Consider the following 19,985-nt stretch of genomic DNA (forward strand, 5'->3'; position numbering starts at 1 on the left):
AAAACGATTCATTGCATCTAGTCCTATTCATCACACGTGGACGTTTCATTTCCTCTGTGTTATGAGGTCAGACAGACTTGAACCTGCGTCCGCTTCTGCAACAACATCATCCGACATATTCAGTCTTTAACGAGGCTGTACACACTGGAGGACAGCTGTATCTTCACCGGTACAAGGTGTAAGGCAACCCGCCCCCACATTTACGTGTACATAGGCCTACTGTTCGCCACTCTCTCTCCATCTGGTAACTTCCTCTCCCATAGAGTGTAGCCTGTTTGAGGCTTTGGCTGCTCCATAATGCTACCCTCTCAGGAGGAGAAGGAAGCCACTCCAGAGAGAGGAATAGCTACAGCTGGTGCTGCAGTGTAGTAGTAGGATGGACTGGCCGTGTGTGTGTGGTTAATAGAAGGGCGCGAGGCATGTCTGAGTGGTGTCTTTGTCCCAGCCTCTCTCTCTCTCTACAACTGGCTCCTTGAGAAGGGACACCCAACCACCCTGTTATCTACCGCCACTGACAACTACACCAGTGTTTCCCCTACCATAAATGATGTGGAAAAAGCCGCCTGGCCTAGTTCTGTTGCCCATCTGCCTAAAACCCAATTTGAAACCAGTGTTTACATCATTCACCTTACCAGCATTGTGTTTCCACATCTTTTTTCTTGCCAGTACATGATGTACTGTACATCCTGGCGTACTACTACAGTATCCACATTCCACCATCCAGGCCAAAAGCTCCCACAGATCTCATCACTGGCCACCTCATTATGGGATGATCTGGTTTTAAGGATTTGCCTCTTCAGTCTGCATAGCAGGGCTTTAGTCTAGGTTGATCCCATGTGTAGTGTATCCCATGTTAGTCATGTGTTTGATGGCTAGCACACCTAGCGGTGAACATTGTGACATTGCCGTAACACTGACACCACTATGCTGATCTCCCCTGTTGTGTTGCATGAAAGTGTGTGTAAAAACCCTTTATCATGAGATCCTCAATACTAGGTCATTCCATATGAATTCAATCACTTTCTGACTGCACTTTTGATTTGAACCAAACCGTCTATACGTGTTTGCCCATGGTAGAAGCAATGTTCCCTCTAAGCTCCGGGCAGCTCCCCAGGGACTGCCAGCAGAGAAGCATGAGATTGAACTTCACTCAACTTTCTAGAGTTTTCCCCGTTAGTTAACACAATCAATGTTTCCCTTTACTGTGGGAATTGTGATCGAATCAATGCAATATTAGTCACTTTCAATGTGACATAACGAACTAGGCAAGAGATGTTGTAGGCAGAGTGCATCGTAGTAGGATTCTATTGCATTGACAGGCACAACTCGGGCCCGTACTCTACACAGACCAGTTCGCCATAACCGATCAGAGCTGCAGTAGACTTGTATGCAAATAGACCATTGCTATATATGGATTTGTACCATTCACTTTGAACTAGACTGTTTTACTGCATGAGCGGTCGCAATTATTCTGCTTTTGTTTTGAGATCGAAGCGAGAGCTGCATGTAGCCACGTATGCGCATTTGTTCATATTATTTGCTAGTTAGTGAGTTATTAGCCCAGTTATAGCTCATTTGTATTCAGCAATGGGTGAGTGATTGCTTCCTACAAGAGCACAAAACGTGTACATTTCAAGCCATCTTTGAAAAGCGAGTCAGGTGAATAGCTTTTTATGTCTTAAAGGGACGGTGTTGTAATTTTGAGACCGGCTTGAATATGCTAAGTAACCAATAGGCAGAGGGTAACATAATTAGTCTGATTCTCTGTAATAATGATATGGGAATAATAATGAATTTTATTTTGTAAAGTGGTTTCTTGCATCAAACAACACAACAAAATGTTCAGTCACCTCCTTGTCTGAAAGACAAATGGATAAATCGGTTAATGTCAAGCCCTGCATGTTTTTTTCATAAGTCTCGTGGAATGTAGGCCTACATTGGCTGCTACCATGAGCTGAATGAGAGAACATCTATTTCCATGTTAAAATGTTATATGATGCATTTTCTCCATTGTTTTTCATGGTAGGCCACTCTGGTAGGCCTACATTATGATCGGATAGCCACAGTAGGCTACTTAGCCACTGTTAAAACAGTAAATTAAAGTGGGTACAGCCTCAGTGTTCACAGTAAACGCAAACCAGAAATTTCACAAGGTTCAAGTTTGCGCTCAACAGACCTGAAATTTGCTCAGTGACGAAAAATATTAGAGGGTACATTGGGTACAAGTGGTCAGAAAGTTACTTTTTAGACCTGAGTCCCAAAACATTCAGGAGAGAGTGCATTTTGAATATGCCACCCTACCACGAGCCTTCTATGTCTTCATCACTGAAAAAGATGAATGGTTGAGTTTGATATCATTTGAAAGCTTACAAACACGGTTGTAAAACTGTTATATGACTCATAAATAAATATAAATATTTTAAGATTAAATGTACATTTTCTAAATGCATAAATGCCCTTTTTCTTCTTCTTAATGTTCATATACAGTACCAGTCAAAATGTTTGACACACCTACTTATTCAAGGGTTTTTCTTTATTTTTACTATTTTCAAACATTGTAGAATAATAGTGGAGATATCAAAACTACGAAAAAACACATATGGAATCATATAGTAACCAAAAAAGTGTGAAACGAATCAAAATATATTTTAGCTTCTTCAAAGTAGCCACCCTTTGCCTTGATGACGGCTTTGCACACTCTTGGTATTCTCTCAACCAGCTTCATGAGGTAGTCACCTGGAATGCTTTTCCAACAGTCTTGAAGGAGTTCCCACATATGCTGAGCACTTGTTGGCTGCTTTTCCTTCACTCTGCGGTCCAACTCATCCCAAACCATCTCAATTGGGTTGAGGTCGGGTGATTGTGGAGGCCAGGTCATCTGATGCAGCACTCCATCACTCTCCTTCTTGGTCAAAAAGCCTTTACACAGCCTGGAGGTGTGTTTTGGGTCTTAGTCCTGTTGAAAAACAAAAGATGGAATGGTGTATCGCTGCAGAGTGCTGTGGAGGCCATGCTGGTTAAGTGTGCCTTGAATTATAAATAAATTACAGACAGTGTCACCAGCAAGCACCCCCACACCATCACTCTTCCATGCTTCACAGTGGGAACCACACATGCGAAGATCATCCGTTCACCTACTCTGCGTCTCATGAAGATACGGCGGTTGGAACCAAAAATCTCAAATTTGGACTCATCAGACCAAAGGACAGATTTCCACCAGTCTAATGTCCATTGCTTGTGTTTCTTAGCCCAAGCAAGTCTTCTTCTTATTGGTGTCATTCAGTAGTGGTTTCTTTACAGCAATTTGACCATGAAGGCCTGACTCACGCAATCGCCTCTGAACAGTTGATGTTGAGATGTCTGCTACTTGAACTCTGTGAATCATTTATTTGGGCTGCAATCTGAGGTGCAGTTATTTGCCGATTTCTGAGGCTGATAACTCTAATGAACTTATCCTCTGCGGCAGAGGTAACTCTGGGTCTTCCTTTCCTGTGGCGGTCCTCATGATAACCAGTTTCATCATTGCGCTTTATGGTTTTTGCGACTGCACTTGAAGAAACTTTCAAAGTTCTTGACATTTTCCAGATTGACTGACCTTAAAGTAATGATGGACTCTTTCTTTCTCTTTGCTTATTTGAGCTGTTCTTGTCATAATATGGACTTGGTCTTTTACCAAATAGGGCTATCTTCTGTATACCACCAATACCTTGTCACATCAACTGATTGGCTCAAACGCATTAAGAAGGAAAGCAATTCCACAAGTTAACTTTTAACAAGGCACACCTGTTAATTGAAATGCATTTCAGGTGACTACTTCATGAAGCTGGTTGAGAAAATGCCAAGAGTGTGCAAAGCTGTCATCACGGCAAAGGGTGGCTACTTTGAAGAATCTCAAATATTTTGGTTACTGCATAATTCCATATGTTATATCATAGCTTTGATGTCTTCACTATTATTCTACAATGTGGAAAATATTAAAATAATGAAAACCCTTGAATGAGTAGGTGTGTCCAAACTTTTGACTGGTACTGTATGTTGGAGCTTAAACCCTATTTTACATCCTCAGAGGTGTTTGTTGTGTCCGTCATCGGTTGAGACACAGCAAACTTTTGAATACAGGATGGATGTCATGTTTTGGCTGATAAATGTACTATAATGTGAATAAAGTTACAATTTCAACTTTTAAAATGTTACCACAAAGATGGTTGGAGGTCCACACATCAATGAATGGTGACTTGAGTGAGAATATCCATTGTTATACGTTAAACTGTCAATCTTCCATAGGAAACCTAATGAAATCATAGAAATATAGATAATAGAATAGACGGTGGGTGGATCGATGGACATCTTGCTGGTAGTAATTGGAAGTTAAAGTTTCAATCGAATGTAAATGTTAATGGTATACCAGCTAAATCGCAGGGGTCTGAAGGGATAGGTCCATTCTATGAATTCTCTTTCGATGATTGAAATGAAACACCCTCTATTCAAGAGTTATGCTGTGTCTCAACTGATGATGGGAATAACACATATATCAGATGTCAAATAGGGTCTAAGCTACAACATTTGAAACTGAGAAAAATCGGAGTTCATACTTTTAGATAATTGACTTTTAAACAACAAGTAAATATATATTTTCAGCATTTTTTCAATAAATCCTTGAATAGCAAGACAACCATGTTTGTAAGCTTTCAAATGAAATCAAACTCAACTGTTTATCTATTTCGGTGACTTAAGACATGGACGTTTTGTTGTAGGGCGGGGTAGGCGAAATGGGTCAGCTTTGAGCACCAACATTTCCTGAATGTTTTGGCATTCAGGTCCGAGAAGTTGCTTTCTGAACACTTCCACCATGGTCAAATGTGTGAAAGGTTTCGTTCAAATCAAAAGGTGTGCAGTCCGAAAATGCTTGAAATCAGATGGAACGACCCTACCGTATCATAGCTACCTGGAATATAGCCTAATATAATGGTAATAGAAAGGATTTATGCTACAATACAGCTTTGTTCAATTCGTAGCGGAAATGTGTGTTTGCCTTTTTTTGATACATCATTGCTAACAGTGTTTGTGTTTTTCTGTGTCTCCTCTATAGTAAGCATGTTTCTGAACACCCTAACCCCCAAGTTCTACGTGGCTCTGACAGGGACCTCCTCCTTGATATCTGGACTCATACTGGTAAGTTGATAATATTATGACATTTAGCACGTTTTTCCAGTGCGACTTACAGTGAGTGCGTACATTTTAGTATATGATAATCTATGCCATTTAGCAGACAATTTTATCCAAAGCAACTGACTTACAGCACAGGGAGTGCGTAGCCTACACTACACTTAAATATTATGTGATGCCAGTGGGAATTGATCCCACAACACTGGTGTTGCTATCGCCGTGCTCTCGCCACCTGAGCCACACAGGATCACCAATTTGAGCCCTCATTTGTCTGTAGTGCAGTGATTGAACTGTGCTACAATGGTCTTCCTTACAAGGAGAAGAAAAAGAGAAGGGCTACAACCTAGCGAACCCCATACCTCTCTCCGTAGATTGGCCAGTTTGTTTAGTTGCCTGGAAACGACGATGAGTCTCTTAATGTGTCCTATGAATAATTACAGCAGAGAAGAAATTCTGTGTACTGGGCTCGGCTGTGATGTATTGCAATACAGATGTATATCAGTTATATTAATTACAGTCAGTGGAGACTGGAGAGGTTTAGGTAATTGAATGGTCACTTTAGGACAGTACGTTACTGTATCGCCAGCTCTAGAAGTAGCCTAGATAAGAAAGCGATACCATTGGTGTGTATGGATTAATTAAGGTAAAGGAGTGTGTGTGTGTGTGTGTGTGTGTGTGTGTGTGTGTGTGTGTGTGTGTGTGTGTGTGTGTGTGTGTGTGTGTGTGTGTGTGTGTGTGTGTGCGTGCGTGCGGACACAGAGACTGAGTTGCATGTCGGGCACTGTCTTGATTAGGCAATGCTAAAATAGAAGTATCTAATGTGTGTGATTGCCTGTGTGCAACCTGTGTATACATTTGTATCGGACATGCAATTTGTCTCTTCATTAATACAGTATTTAGACCTCTAACTTCCAAACATTATGCTATGTTAATTTGGGTTATGTTGTACTTAAAGCAGCATACCAAAATAAAAGACACTATTACAAAATCTCAGTAGTATGAAGTAGCCCAAATGGCATTCGACTGAATCGACACAGCCCTGAAGACAGATTTGAAATATTTTTGTACCTTTTTATTCAACTAGGCAATTCAATTAGAACACATTCTTATTTACAATGACAGCCTACCAAGTGTCAAAAGGCAATCCTATGGGCATGGGGGCTGGAATTAAAAATAGAAATGTAGGACAAAACACACATCACGACAAGAGACACTACATCAAGAGAGACCTAAGACTACAACACAACATGACAACAACACATGGTAGCAACACAACATGACAACAACACATGGTAGCAACACAACATGGTAGCAGCACAAGCATGGTACAAACAATGTTAGGCACAGACAAACAGCACGAAGGGCAAAAAGGAAGGGACAACAAAAGATCACGCGAAGCAGCCACAAGTGTCAGTAAGTGTGTCCATGATTGAGTCTTTGAATGTAGAGATGGAGATAAAACTGAATAGAACACACACATATATTGTTTCTCTATGGCCCTAACCCTGCTGAATCATCCCTGAATGAACTGCCTCCTGTCTGTCCCATCAGATATTTGAGTGGTGGTACTTCAGGAAGTACGGTACTTCCTTCATCGAGCAGGTGTCAGTGAGCCACCTGCGCCCTCTGCTGGGCGGCGTGGACAACAGCTCCCCAACCAACTCAAACACCAGTAACGGAGATGCAGACTCTAACCGACAAAGTGTGTCCGGTAAGACTCAGAGACTTAATAGATAAGTAGAGCATTCGCTAGATATAAAAAATAATTTACTGGAGAGAGGTATGTATGTATGTATGTATGTATGTATGTATGTATGTATGTATGTATGTATGTATGTATGTATGTATGTATGTATGTATGTATGTATGTATGTATGTATGTATGTAGCGTTCACTAGATGGAGAATTTACAACCTAGATGAAGCATTCACCACTCCACATTGAAATGGCCTTATTGTTCGCCCTTATACTAGAGCAGTGGATTCCAGCCCGGATTACTAAACCCCCTGAGAGTACTTGGCCTATCCACAGGGGTACTTGAAGACTCATGAGACCATAGGCCTACTGGTAAAATGAACACGAGGGGGTACTCCGGGCAGAGCAAAATTCAGTTGGTGGTACAGTAACTGAAAAAAGGGTTGGGAACCACTGTGCTCGAGCGTTTACTGCAGCCAGAAGTATAGAGACGCAACCCAGCTCATTTAGTAGAGATACCAGATAGAGCATTTACCATAGTCTTCTTTTGTTTTGCCCACGCACTTGATTAGAGCATGTAGGCCTACGACAGCCAAATAGAGCGTTTAGTACCATAGAGAACCTTATTGTTCGCTCCCACACCAGTGACAAATCCAATGCGTGTGTGTGTTTTGTTGGATTAAATGGATTATCTGAGCCGTGTTGAATCAACACGGCATGATTGGAGAAATGGCCTTATAATTATTTGCTGTTGTAATTCCTCTGTCTGGTAAAGGAGAGTGATTTTAAGATGGCAACTGGCTAGTGGTGTTTATTTGTGGATTTGGGATGCAGTCTGGTAGTACAGACCTACAGTTTATCGAAGCTATGAGATGGCCTTACTGTAAGGTACTTTAGTGTAGGAATATCATGATGTACACTTGATCCCTAGCTTGCTCAGAGATACACTTAGGACTCTACTTTGTGTCTGACACACCCAAACAATGTCTTTCTCCTTTTGTTCCCCCAGAATGTAAAGTATGGCGAAATCCACTGAATTTATTTCGAGGGGCGGAGTATAACCGGTGAGTCACATGATCCCTCACCCTTTCTAGCTCTCTCCTCCCTCACTCTCCATTTTTTTTCTTCTCATCCCCCTCACTCCCTCAAGAACTCCTGATTCTCTCTCTCCAGCTCTCAACCTCTGTTTTCTGTTGTTCCCCTCATTCCCTCTCTCTGTTTCTCTGCCCTGCTATGTGTTCCTGCTCTCTCTCCCTGGAGAATTGGTAGTAATGGCTGGAGCTGATATGCTGTCCCATGGTGTCGGCTTTAATGCCGACAGGTTGAGAGAATCCCTGTCTCACCAGGAGCCCACACTCATAAATTAGATCAGTGCTGCCTAGTGCCTCCTCATCAGCTTTTTCCACCTCTTTTGTCTTTCGCTCTTCTCATCTGTCTTCTCTTCTACCTAACTCTCTTTCTCTCTCACTTCCCCTAGACTTTTTTTCTAGAACCGTTAAAATAACTTAAGTGTGTGTGTGTGTGTGTGTGTGTGTGTGTGTGTGTGTGCGCGCGCGCGCGCCCTCCAGGTATACGTGGGTGACGGGCCGAGAGCCACTCACGTACTACGACATGAATCTCTCGGCACAAGACCACCAGACCTTCTTCACATGTGACTCGGACCACCTCCGGCCAGCTGACGCTAGTAAGGAACACATCACACACACACACATACACACACACACACACACACACACAGTCGATCTCACCCCATCTCCAGGAAGGTTTGATTCATGTTCACAAGTGTTACCGTGACCTCTCTGACCTCAATAACACAAACTAACGTGTTTGTGTCTTCAGTAATGCAGAAAGCGTGGAGAGAGAGGAACCCACAGGCACGCATCTCTGCCGCACACGAAGCCCTTGAACTAGAGGAGTGAGTAGTGCTTATTTCACCTACAGAGCTATCACGCTGTGTAACATGGTTGGCCTCAGTTACTCATGCATGTAAATAATCCCATTATTTCTCCATGAGGACTCTTCATTAATAAATCATTCATAAATATAATTTCACCTCAATTGACTGAAGTGAAGTGGAATCAACCACATCTCTGCTGTATACAACCCGAATGAAAAGTGTAAGATGCACACATAAAATACTGTTTGTCGCTAATATAGTAGGTTATTGACCTACTTCTGACTTGTGCAAACAGCAGATTTGCACATTACTCTCTTCTTTTATTATATTTTTGCTTAGTGCAGGTACTTGTCTCCCCCTGTTTTATCTTCCAGCTATGCCATCTTCTGCTGTCGTTTTTTTCCCCACAAATTCTCTCTCTGTTCCTCTCAGCTGTGCGACAGCATACATCCTGCTGGCAGAGGAGGAGGCTACCACCATCGTGGAGGCAGAGAAGCTCTTCAAACAGGCCGTGAAGGCAGGAGAAGGTTGCTACAGACGCAGCCAACAGCTTCAACACCACGGAGCGCAGTATGAGGCTCAGCACAGTGAGTAGAGTCACACACACACACACATGCGCAGTCGGACATACGCACCCGCACTCAAACACTTATATATACGCAAATGAATGCATTTGTGGGTGCGCACGTACGGATTTGTCTGAATGTGTTTGTGTCTGTAAGCATGTGTCCATGTGTCTGTTATACCAGTTAAAATAAGTTTGCTGTGTCTCTCAGGAAGGGACACCAATGTTCTGGTATACATTAAGAGGAGACTGGCCATGTGCTCTAGAAAGCTGGGACGCACCAGAGAAGCTGTCAAAATGATGAGAGACGTAAGTACAGTATACGCCAAGCTGCCAGGATGTTACAGGTGAATCCTAGTTTCCACTTTAGTTGAATTTTCAGGGGGACTAAGTGAAAATTTTACTTTAGTGAAAGTTAGGATTTGCCCCATTTTTATATGCCCACGTTTTCAGTCACTATACATTTTCAATTATGATATTCTCTGACATTCATTCAATTGGGGTTATTTGATAAGAGCATGTATCAGTAAATGTAAAAAATAAATAAAAATGTAAATTCTAATAAATTCTACCATCTCAGATAGACCATGTAGGCCTGATGGGGCCTGTGGAGGGGGGTTTGAGGTAGCCTGGTCCCAGATCTGTTTGTGCTGTCATGTCATCTCCTATGGTCATTGTCATGTCAATTTTGCCATGACAGTAAAAAGGGGATGATGACAAGGCAGCACAAATAGATCTGGGACCAGGCTAGGTCTGAGGCTGTGTGGGACTGGGCGGGGGTAACTAAACTCATGTTGCTGACTGTGTTGTGTTTCACTGCCTGTCCGGTATTACATGTAACAACAGTTGTATGTTTTCCAGTTAATGAAGGAGTTCCCTCTCCTCAGTATGTTCAATATCCATGAGAACCTGCTGGAGTCGCTGCTAGAGCTACAGAACTACGCAGACGTACAGGCCGTACTAGCCAAGTACGACGGTAAGACACACACTGGCGCACACACACAGTGAGTGAAAAGAGTCAATGTAAATCGTTGCTAATTGGTGATGCTTGAATGCTTCTATAACAGACATCTATGCAGCGCTAACAATGTCACTTGGGATTTAATTTCTGTGGATTAGACATCCAGCCATAGGGGAAGTTTGAATGACAGACATTAGATAACGGAAGTCATAAAATGCAAATAATTAGATAATAGATGAATACTTCTAACCGTTATGACTTGAAGTAAAGTGAGACTGTATTGTAGTAAAATACTGACACCTGTATACCCTTCTGGGTCCTATCCCAACTGTCCTGTTGTCTACTGTCATTTCATTGTGTGTAATTGTTATTTTTCCTCCACTTAACACTGTTCATGTCTGCTTTGTCTCCTCACAGATATTAGTTTACCCAAATCTGCAACAATATGCTACACAGCAGCTTTGCTCAAAGCCAGGGCGGTATCGGACAAGTGAGTATCCTTTTACTACTGTTAAATTGTCACCAAGTGGTTCACCTACCTGGAGTAGTATTTAAAAGTTAGCCTGGGGCTATTTGTGCGACAGAGAGAATGGTATTGAGTGATTTGCATTTTGAAATGGGTTAGGGGTAATTGTATTTTAAAATAGTTATGTGTATTGTGCAAATCATTTTTTTCTTAGCCCTTATGCCTGCCGGCACGCACACATTGACACTTTCACATGCACTCAATAATACACATTCTCACACACACACTGATCCCCCCCACACACCCATCTTTGACAGTGTCCTTTCTTCCCCATGCAGGTTTTCTCCAGAGGCAGCGTCGAGGCGAGGGTTGAGTACAGCAGAGATGAACGCTGTAGAAGCCATACACAGAGCTGTGGAGTTCAACCCACACGTCCCCAAAGTAAGACACAACAATGGAGTTACGCACTTACCACTGCTAGTAGCATTATTACTACTATACCGCCACACACTGAACAAAAAATATAAAAGCAACGTGTAAAGTGTTGGTCCCGTGTTTCATGAGCTGAAATAAAAGATCCCAGAAATGTTCCATTCTCACACACAGCTTATTTCTCCCAAATTCTGTGCATAAATTTGTTTACATCCCTGTTAGTGAGCATTTCTCCTTTGCCAAGATAATCCATCCACCTGACAGGTGTGGCATATCAAGAAGCTGAATAAACAGCATGATCATTACACAGGTGCACGTTGGGCTGGGGACAATAAAAGGCCACTCTAAAATGTGGAGTTTGTCATAAAATACAATGCCACAGATGTCTCAAGTTTTGAGGGAGCGTGCAATTGGCATGCCGACTGCCGGAATGTCCACCAGAGCTTTTGCCAGAGAATGTCATGTTAATTTCTCTACCATAAGCCGCCTCAAGTCGTTTTAGAGAATTTGGCCTCACAACCGCAGACCATGTGTAACCATGCCAGCCCAGGACCTCCACATTCAGCTTCTTCACCTGCAGGATCATCTGAGACCAGCCACCCGGACAGCTGATGAAATTGAGGAGTATTTCTGTCTGTAAAAAAGCCCTTTTGTGGGGAAAAACTGATTCTAATTGGCTGGACCTGGCTACCAAGTGGGTGGGCCTATGCCCTCGCAGGCCCACCCAGTCATGTGAAATCCATAGATTAGGGCCTAATTCATTTCAATTTTTCCTTCTATGAACTGTAACTCAGTGAAATTGTTGCATTTATATTTTTGTTCAGTATACTACTACTATTACAATTACTTCTAACTACTATTCTGATGGTGCTACTTAAATTAAATGCTGATTGATGTTCTCCTGGTTGTATAACTTTGCATTAAAAAGTATGTATGGTTGTTGTTGTACATTTTATATTGTCCTTGCTGACTCTCGCTCTACCTTTCCCCCCTCCTCTCTCGCCTTCTCTCCACAGTACCTGTTAGAAATGAAAAGTTTAATACTGCCCCCAGAGCACATTCTGAAGCGAGGGGACAGTGAGGCCATAGCCTACGCCTTCTTTCACCTGCAACACTGGAAGAGGGTTGAGGGGGCCCTTAACCTGCTCCACTGTACCTGGGAGGGCAGTGAGTAACACACACACACCATCAGCTTTACCTTATACGCCATAACTTGTTGTGTTACACATTTTGCCTTTACTCTGTAATATGCACATACACACACACACACACACAAACGTATACATTTCGAGGGCAGTGATTACAATAAAACATTTAAAGTTTTTTGTCATTTTACTCCATTTTGATGCATAACCCCTCCCCACTTCTTGGCTCAACATAAACATTTGTACATGACTGTACCTATTCTGAATGCTGTGTCTTTCCTCCCCAGCTTTTAGAATGATCCCGTACCCTCTGGAGAAAGGCCACCTCTTCTACCCATACCCCATCTGCACCGAGACCGCAGACAGAGAGCTGTTACCAAGTAAGAGACGCTCTGGATTCAAGTTTGTGTGTGTGTGTGTATGTATGTATGGACTGAGTGTACAAATCATGAATATTAAGTTGCACCCCTCCCCTTTTGCCCTCAGAACAACCTCAATTTGTTGGGGCATGGACTCTATAAGGTGTAAAAAGCGTTCCACAGGGATGCTGGCCCATGTTGACTCCAATGCTTCCCACAGTTTTGTCAGGTTGGCTGGATGTCCTTTGGATGGTGGACCATTCTTGATTCACACGGGAACCTGCTGGGTTTTTCAAGCTCAACATCGTTGCAGTTCTTGTCCCAAACCGGTGCGCCTGGCACTTACTACCATACCCGGTTCAAATGCACTTAAATCTTTTGTCTTTCCCATTCACATTCTGAATGGCACACGTATGCAATCCATGTCTCAAGTTTTAAAAATTATTCTTTACCCTGTCTCCTCATTGACACTGATTTGAAGTGGATTTAACAAGTGACATCAATAGGGGATGATATCTTTCACCTGGATTCACCTGGTCAGTCTATGTCATGGAAAGAGCAGGTGTTCCTAATGTTTTATACACTGAGTATATGTGTGTGTACAGTGTGTTGACTGAGTTGTTGTGTGTGAGGTGTAATCTTGGGTTAAAATTCTCTGCAACGGCAACGGATTTCAGTCATATGGATGACGCATGCGGTTTGGGGGGGAATTATTATTTTGGGTTAAAGGCCCAGTGTAGTCAATTCCTATATATTTTCAAATAACTGCCCTTTTTCTGGCCCACAAATCAATTTAGACAAACAAATCGGTCATAAAAAAGTTTGTGTGACCCTCGAGTCAGTTTTCCCACCGATCTGAGGTTGACTTAAGTTTAAGTAATGGGATTTCTTTTAGCTTCAACCCCTCTGTACTGTGTGTGCGTGTGCGCGTGCGTGCGGTCATGGCCAAAAGTTTTGAGAATGACACAAATATTAATTTCCACAAAGTTTGCTGCTTCAGTGTCTAGATATTTTAGTCAGATGTTACTATGGAATACTGAAGTATAATTACAAGCATTTAATAAGTGGCAAAGGCTTTTATTGACAATTACATGAAGTTGATGCAGAGAGTCAATATTTGCAGTGTTGACCCTTCTTTTTCAAGACCTCTGCAATCCGCCCTGGCATGCTGTCAATTAACTTCTGGGCCACATCCTGACTGATGGCAGCCCATTCTTGCATAATCAATGCTTGGAGTTGTTGTGGGTTTTTGTTTGTCCACCCGCCTCTTGAGGATTGACCACAAGTTCTCAATAGGATTAAGGTCTGGGGAGTTTCCTGGCCATGGACCCAAAATATCAATGTTTTGTTCCCCGAGCCACTTAGTTATCACTTTTGCCTTATGGCAAGGTGCTCCATCATGCTGGAAAAGGCATTGTTTGTCACCAAACTGTTCCTGGATGGTTGGGAGAAGTTGTTCTCGGAGGATGTGTTGGTACCATTCTTTATTCATGGCTGTGTTCTTAGGCAAAATTGTGACTGAGCCTATCTCCCTTGGCTGAGAAGCAACCCCACACATGAATGACCTTAGGATGCTTTACTGTTGGCATGACGCGGGACTGATGGTAGCGCTCACCTTGTCTTCTCCGGACAAGCTTTTTTCCAGATGCCCCAAACAATCGGAAAGGGGATTCATCAGAGAAAATGACTTTACCCCAGTCCTCAGCAGTCCAATCCCTGTACCTTTTGCAGAATATCAGTCTGTCCCAGAGTGATCTCCAGCCTTGTCCTCGTCAACACTTACACCTGTGTTAACGAGAGAATCACTGACATGATGTCAGCTGGTCCTTTTGTGACAGGGCTGAAATGCAATGGAAATGTTTTTTTGGGGATTCAGTTCATTTGCATGGCAAGAGGGACTTTGCAATGAATTGCAATTCATCTGATCACTCTTCATAACATTCTGGAGTATATGCAAATTGCCATCATACAAACTGAGGCAGCAGACTTTGAAAATGTTTGTTTTTCTCAAAACTTTTGGCCACGACTGTACAGTGTTGACCCTGACTATGTATCTCTCTGTGGAAGCAGTGTGTCATAAGGTGTTGGTGTACATTGTGTGTGTGTGTGTATACAGTACCAGTCAAAAGTTTGGACACACCTACTCATTCCAGGGTTTTTCTTTATTTTTAAGGTTTTGTAAATTGTAGAATAATAGTAAAGACATTTAAAACTATGAAATAAGACATATGGAATCATGTAGTAACCAGAAAAGTGTTAAACAAATCAAAATATATTTTTGATTCTTCAAAGTAGCCACCCTTTGCCTTGATGACAGCTTTGCACACTCTTGGCATTCTCTCAACCAGCTTCATGAGGTAGTCATCTGGAATGCTTTACCAACAGTCTTGAAGGAGTTCCCACATATGCTGAGCACTTGTTGGCTTGTTGTTGCTTTTCCTTCACTCTGCGGTCCAACTCATCCTATACCATCTCAATTGGGTTGAGGTCGGGTGATTGTGGAGGCCAGGTCATCGGATGCAGAACTCAATCACTCTCCTTCTTGGTCAAATAGCCCTTACACAGCCTGGAGGTGTGTTTTGGGTCATTGTCCTGTTGAAAAACAAATGATAGTGGAACTAAGTGCAAATCAGATGGAATGGCGTATCGCTGCAGAATGCTGTGGTAGCCATGCTGGTTAAGTGTGCCTTGAATTCTAAATAAATCACAGACAGATTCTTCAAAGTAACCACCCTTTGCCTTGATGACAGCTTTGCACACTCTTGTCATTCTCTCAACCAGCTTCATGAGGTATTCACCTGGAATGCATTTCAATTAACAGGTCTGCCTTGTTTAAAGTTAATTTGTCGAATTTCTTTCCTTTTTAATGCATTTGAGCCAATCAGTACTGACAAGGTAGAGGTGGTATACAGAAGATTGCCCTATTTGGTAAAAGACCAAGTCCATATTATGGCAAGAACAGCTCAAATAAGCAAAGAGAAACAACAGTCCATCATTACTTTAAGACATGAACGTCAGTCAATCCGGAAAATGTCAAGAACTTTTAAAGTTTCTTCAAGTGCAGTCGCAAGAACCAGCAAGCGCTATGATGAAACTTGCTCTCATGAGGACCTTCTGCAGAGTATAAGTTCATTAGAGTTACCAGCCTCAGAAATTGCAACCCAAATAAATGCTTCACAGAGTTTAAGTAACACTCATCTCAACATCAACTGTTCATAGGATACTGCATGAATCAGGCCTTCATGGTCGAATTGCTGCAAAGAAACCACTACTAAAGGACACCAATAAGAAGAGACTTGCTTGGGCCAAGAAACCTGAGCAGGGACATTAGACTGGTGGAAATCTGTCCTTTGGTCTGATGAGTCCAAATTTGAGATTTTTTTTGTTCCAACCGCCATGTCTTTTGTGAGACGCAGAGTAGGTGAACGGATTAACTCTGCATGTGTGGTTCCCACCGTGACACATGGAGGAGGAGGTGTGGTGGTGCTTTGCCGGTGACACTGTTGGTGATTTATTTAGAATTCAAGGCACACAACCAGCATGGCTACAACAGCATTCTGCATCGATACACCATCCCATCTGGTTTGGGCTATCATTTGTTTTTCAGCAGGACAATGACCCAAAACACACCTCCAGGCTGTGTAAGGGCTATTTTACCAAGAAGGAGAGTGATTGAGTGTTGCATCAGATAACCCGGCCTCCACAATCACCCGATCTCAACCCAATTGAGATGGTTTGGGATGAGTTGGACCGCAGAGTGAAGGAAAAGCAGCCAACAAGTGCTCAGCATATGTGGGAAGTCCTTCAAGAAAGGAAACTAAAAAGCTTTGACATGGATCCTGAGATCCTCAAAAGATTCTACAGCTGCAACATCGAGAGTATCCTGACTGGTTGCATCACTGCCTGGTACGGCAATTGCTCGGCCTCTGACCGCAAGGCACTACAGAGGGTAGTGCTTACGGCCCAGTACATCACTGCGGCTAAGCTGCCTGCCATCCAGGACCTCTACAGGCAGTGTCAGAGGAAGGCCCTAAAAATTGTCAAAGACCCCAGTCATAGACTGTTCTCTCTACTAATGCATGGCAAGCGGTACGGCAGTGCCAAGTCTAGGACAAAAAGGCTTCTCAACAGTTTTTACCCCCAAACCATAAGACTCCTGAACAGGTAATCACATGGCTACATGACTATTTGCATTGTGTGCCGCCCCCCCAACCCGTCTGCTGCTGCTACTCTCTGTTTATCATACATGCATAGTCACTTTAACTATACATTCATGTACATACTACATCAATTGGGCTGACCAACCAATGCTCCCGCACATTGGCTAACCGGGCTATCTGCATTGTGTCCCACCCACCACCCGCCAACCCCTCTTTTACGCTACTGCTACTCTCTGTTCATCATATATGCATAGTCACTTTAACCATATCTACATGTACATACTACCTCAATCAGCCTGACTAACAGGTGTCCGTATGTAGCCTCGCTACTGTATATAGCCTGTCTTTTTACTGTTTTATTTCTTTACCTACCTATTGTTCACCTAATACCTTTTTTTGCACTATTGGTTAGAGCCTGTAAGTAAGCATTTCACTGTAAGGTCCACACCTGTTGTATTCGGCGCACTTGACAAATAAACTTTGATTTGAAGACTGTTGGAAAAGCATTCCAGGTGAATCCGGTTGAGAAAATGCCAAGACTGTGCAAAGCTGTCATCAAGGCAAATGGTGGCTATTTTGAAGAACTAAAATACATTTCGTTTTGTTTCACTTTTTTTGGTTACTACATGATTCCATATGTGTTATTTCACAGTTAGATATATTCACTAGTATTCTACAATGTCAAAAATAAAGAAACCATGAATGAGTAGGTGTCTAAACTTTTGACTGGTACTGTACGTTGTGTATAAAGTATGTACAGTGTGTTGATGCTCTCTCTTTGTATCTCTCTCATGTGGAAGCAGTGTTTCATGAGGTGTCGGTGTACCCTAAGAAGGAACTGCCATTCTTCATCTTGTTCACGGCTGGTCTCTGCTCCTTCACCGCCATGCTGGCCCTCCTCACACACCAGTTCCCCGAGCTCATGGGAGTCTTTGCTAAAGCTGTGAGTTTCCTGCACTGCTCTCACACACTAGCCAGTTCCCTTTGTAAGTCAAATCCCCAATAAGGTTCTTTGCATTCAGATTCTTCATAAGGTGGCCATTCATTTGGTTGCGTTGATGTCCTGGACAGACTCTGACAATCATAGACCTGCCTTCATCAAGACTGGATGACAGGAGACTAGCCAAGCTCTATACAAGTTGCAACATCCTCTATCAATGTAAGTTCTTGTAGACCAGTGGTGATGCAGTGAAGGAAATAAGTAAAGGAAGCAGCTTCAGACTATTGAATCCACCCCTGTGGAACCTACACAATTCCCTCTCCCATCTGCCAGTGGAGGGCACTGTCCTCTCCTCTACCTATAATGTTCTTCCTCAGTAGGCTTGTACTGTCTGATGCCACTCCCCTGGAATGTGTGTGAGCTCATGTCTCTGCTCCTGGTGTGACACAATCAGCAGCTACTATCTCCTCTGCAGGGGCTTGCTCTGACCCCACACTGGTTGGGTGCTGCCTGCGAAGAGCTGATGGCACACACACATTTTAAATACTTTATTTGAATTCACAAATCACATAACAGTCAAAGGATTCAAACATTTCAAAGGTCATGGATATCTGGACAGTTATGGATATAGAAAGCACCTTCTCCATACAGCTATGCTGCCCATGATCGCTGACAACAAAGCAGTACCTTGCTAGCTGCTTTTCCTTTGTCTTACGCAGGCCTTTAATCTGAAGGCCACGTACTGTCAGCCTATGTACTTGGCCGAAACTCCAAAATAGAACTCCCAAATATCAGCACCACAAGTGATAACCAAGGCTGTTCAGGCGTGACACAAAGGGCTGGTATTTGAGCAACTTGGCAGCAAAGTTCTGCTCGATGTAGGAGTACAAAAGAGAAACCCACTTCCAAAATGAGCACCTCCCTCCGGCCTCCCCCCACAACAACAATATCGGCCATATTTGGTATACAAGAAAGCACATCATCGTCAACATCAAACCAGCCTCCTCACAAGAGAATGTTTGTGCATATGCACTGATGGTGGTACTGCCTGTCTCACCTCACTAGCTAGATCAACAAGGCGGTCATGTCTAGCTATGTACAGGTAGGTCCTTGTATGAACGGCAACCATTAACTTGTGCGACAGACTCCATTACATTTGACTCATGTGAGATATATAAGTGGATCATGGTTTGCAGGGTAGCAGAGTGCTAGGTTGTGTTTTGTTGGTAGAACCTGCAGCCTCGCCTTAGCGATAAAGGTGAGAATCTCCTCACCAATAGCAGCATTCTGGTATATGGAATGAGAGAAAGAAGGGTCAGACACGTGTATACACATACTCACAAGAACTCTCACCCACTTTCAATAGTTTGAAAGTGCACTCTTCTAAGACAAACTAATCAGCACCTGGTTTACACACTAGGGTTCAAACAGATGTACCTTCTTCCTTACAGTAATCGTCCAGTGTTTCCAGATTTCTATGAAATCTGACAATTATTTACAATATGAGTGAAATAGACATTTTTGGAAGGAAAACTAAGTAAGTATGTTAAAAAGCTGCTTTTCTGTGTTGGAATGGTGTTGGTGTACCCCAACAACAGACATGTGTGGGCGGATACAGGTCATAAAAAACAATGCGATTAGACTTGTGATTGGCCAGCTCATCCATCTGAGGAAATGGCACGCGTTTTTGAAACTGTCTGTTTTGAGATACAAGTTTAAGGTGGGGTTTTTCCTCCAATTTATGCTTTGGCCACAAATACGAGTATATGATGAGTCAACAACAATATTTGGGTATGAGTTAACAGAATATGAACTTTGAGGTTTGATTTTCACCGGGCAGTTACTTTAAAGTAATCACTGATCTAATATGATTGAATTGATGAAAACACGACTTGGCTTTCATCTATAGGATCAGTGGCTTCTCCCAAGGAAGGGTGCATCTTCAAAGGATTGGAACAGGGCCTCTCTCCCTCTTAGCGTGTAAACGAGGTGCTCGTTTCACCTCTCTTTCCTTGATGGCCTTTATCTGCCATCTGACAAAGCCGAGCCTCCATGACCCGCAATCCCTCTGAGGGAGCCCCTATCCCCCACACTGCGTGTTGCCAAAACACATTAGAGAGGAGCGAGGGATGAGAGAGGGGTGAACAGAGAGAGAGAGAAGGGGGAGTGGAATGGGGGGCTGACCGAGAGAGTCAACCA

At 42.8% G+C, this 19,985-nt stretch overlaps 1 protein-coding gene across 9 annotated transcripts in view; it reads left to right on the forward strand.

The window, feature by feature from the left end:
* Positions 1 to 19,985, forward strand: part of LOC106573121 (suppressor of tumorigenicity 7 protein homolog) — an 82,229-nt gene that overhangs the window by 61,514 nt on the left and 730 nt on the right. For 8 of the 9 annotated variants that reach the window (XM_014147833.3, XM_045696899.2, XM_014147834.3 and 5 more), the window contains 13 exons: positions 5,090 to 5,172; positions 6,718 to 6,877; positions 7,871 to 7,925; positions 8,430 to 8,545; positions 8,701 to 8,776; positions 9,191 to 9,345; positions 9,535 to 9,632; positions 10,185 to 10,299; positions 10,702 to 10,774; positions 11,089 to 11,191; positions 12,199 to 12,349; positions 12,615 to 12,707; positions 17,647 to 17,789. In XM_014147833.3, coding sequence (XP_014003308.1) covers positions 5,090 to 5,172; positions 6,718 to 6,877; positions 7,871 to 7,925; positions 8,430 to 8,545; positions 8,701 to 8,776; positions 9,191 to 9,345; positions 9,535 to 9,632; positions 10,185 to 10,299; positions 10,702 to 10,774; positions 11,089 to 11,191; positions 12,199 to 12,349; positions 12,615 to 12,707; positions 17,647 to 17,789 — 1,421 coding nt within the window. The remainder of the gene's footprint in view (positions 1 to 5,089; positions 5,173 to 6,717; positions 6,878 to 7,870; positions 7,926 to 8,429; positions 8,546 to 8,700; positions 8,777 to 9,190; positions 9,346 to 9,534; positions 9,633 to 10,184; positions 10,300 to 10,701; positions 10,775 to 11,088; positions 11,192 to 12,198; positions 12,350 to 12,614; positions 12,708 to 17,646; positions 17,790 to 19,985) is intronic. The other variant, XM_014147831.3, reaches the window with a different exon arrangement.

The sequence above is a fragment of the Salmo salar genome, chromosome 16, assembly GCF_965601325.2.
Source record: "Salmo salar chromosome 16, fSalSal1, whole genome shotgun sequence".
Lineage (NCBI taxonomy): Eukaryota > Metazoa > Chordata > Actinopteri > Salmoniformes > Salmonidae > Salmo > Salmo salar.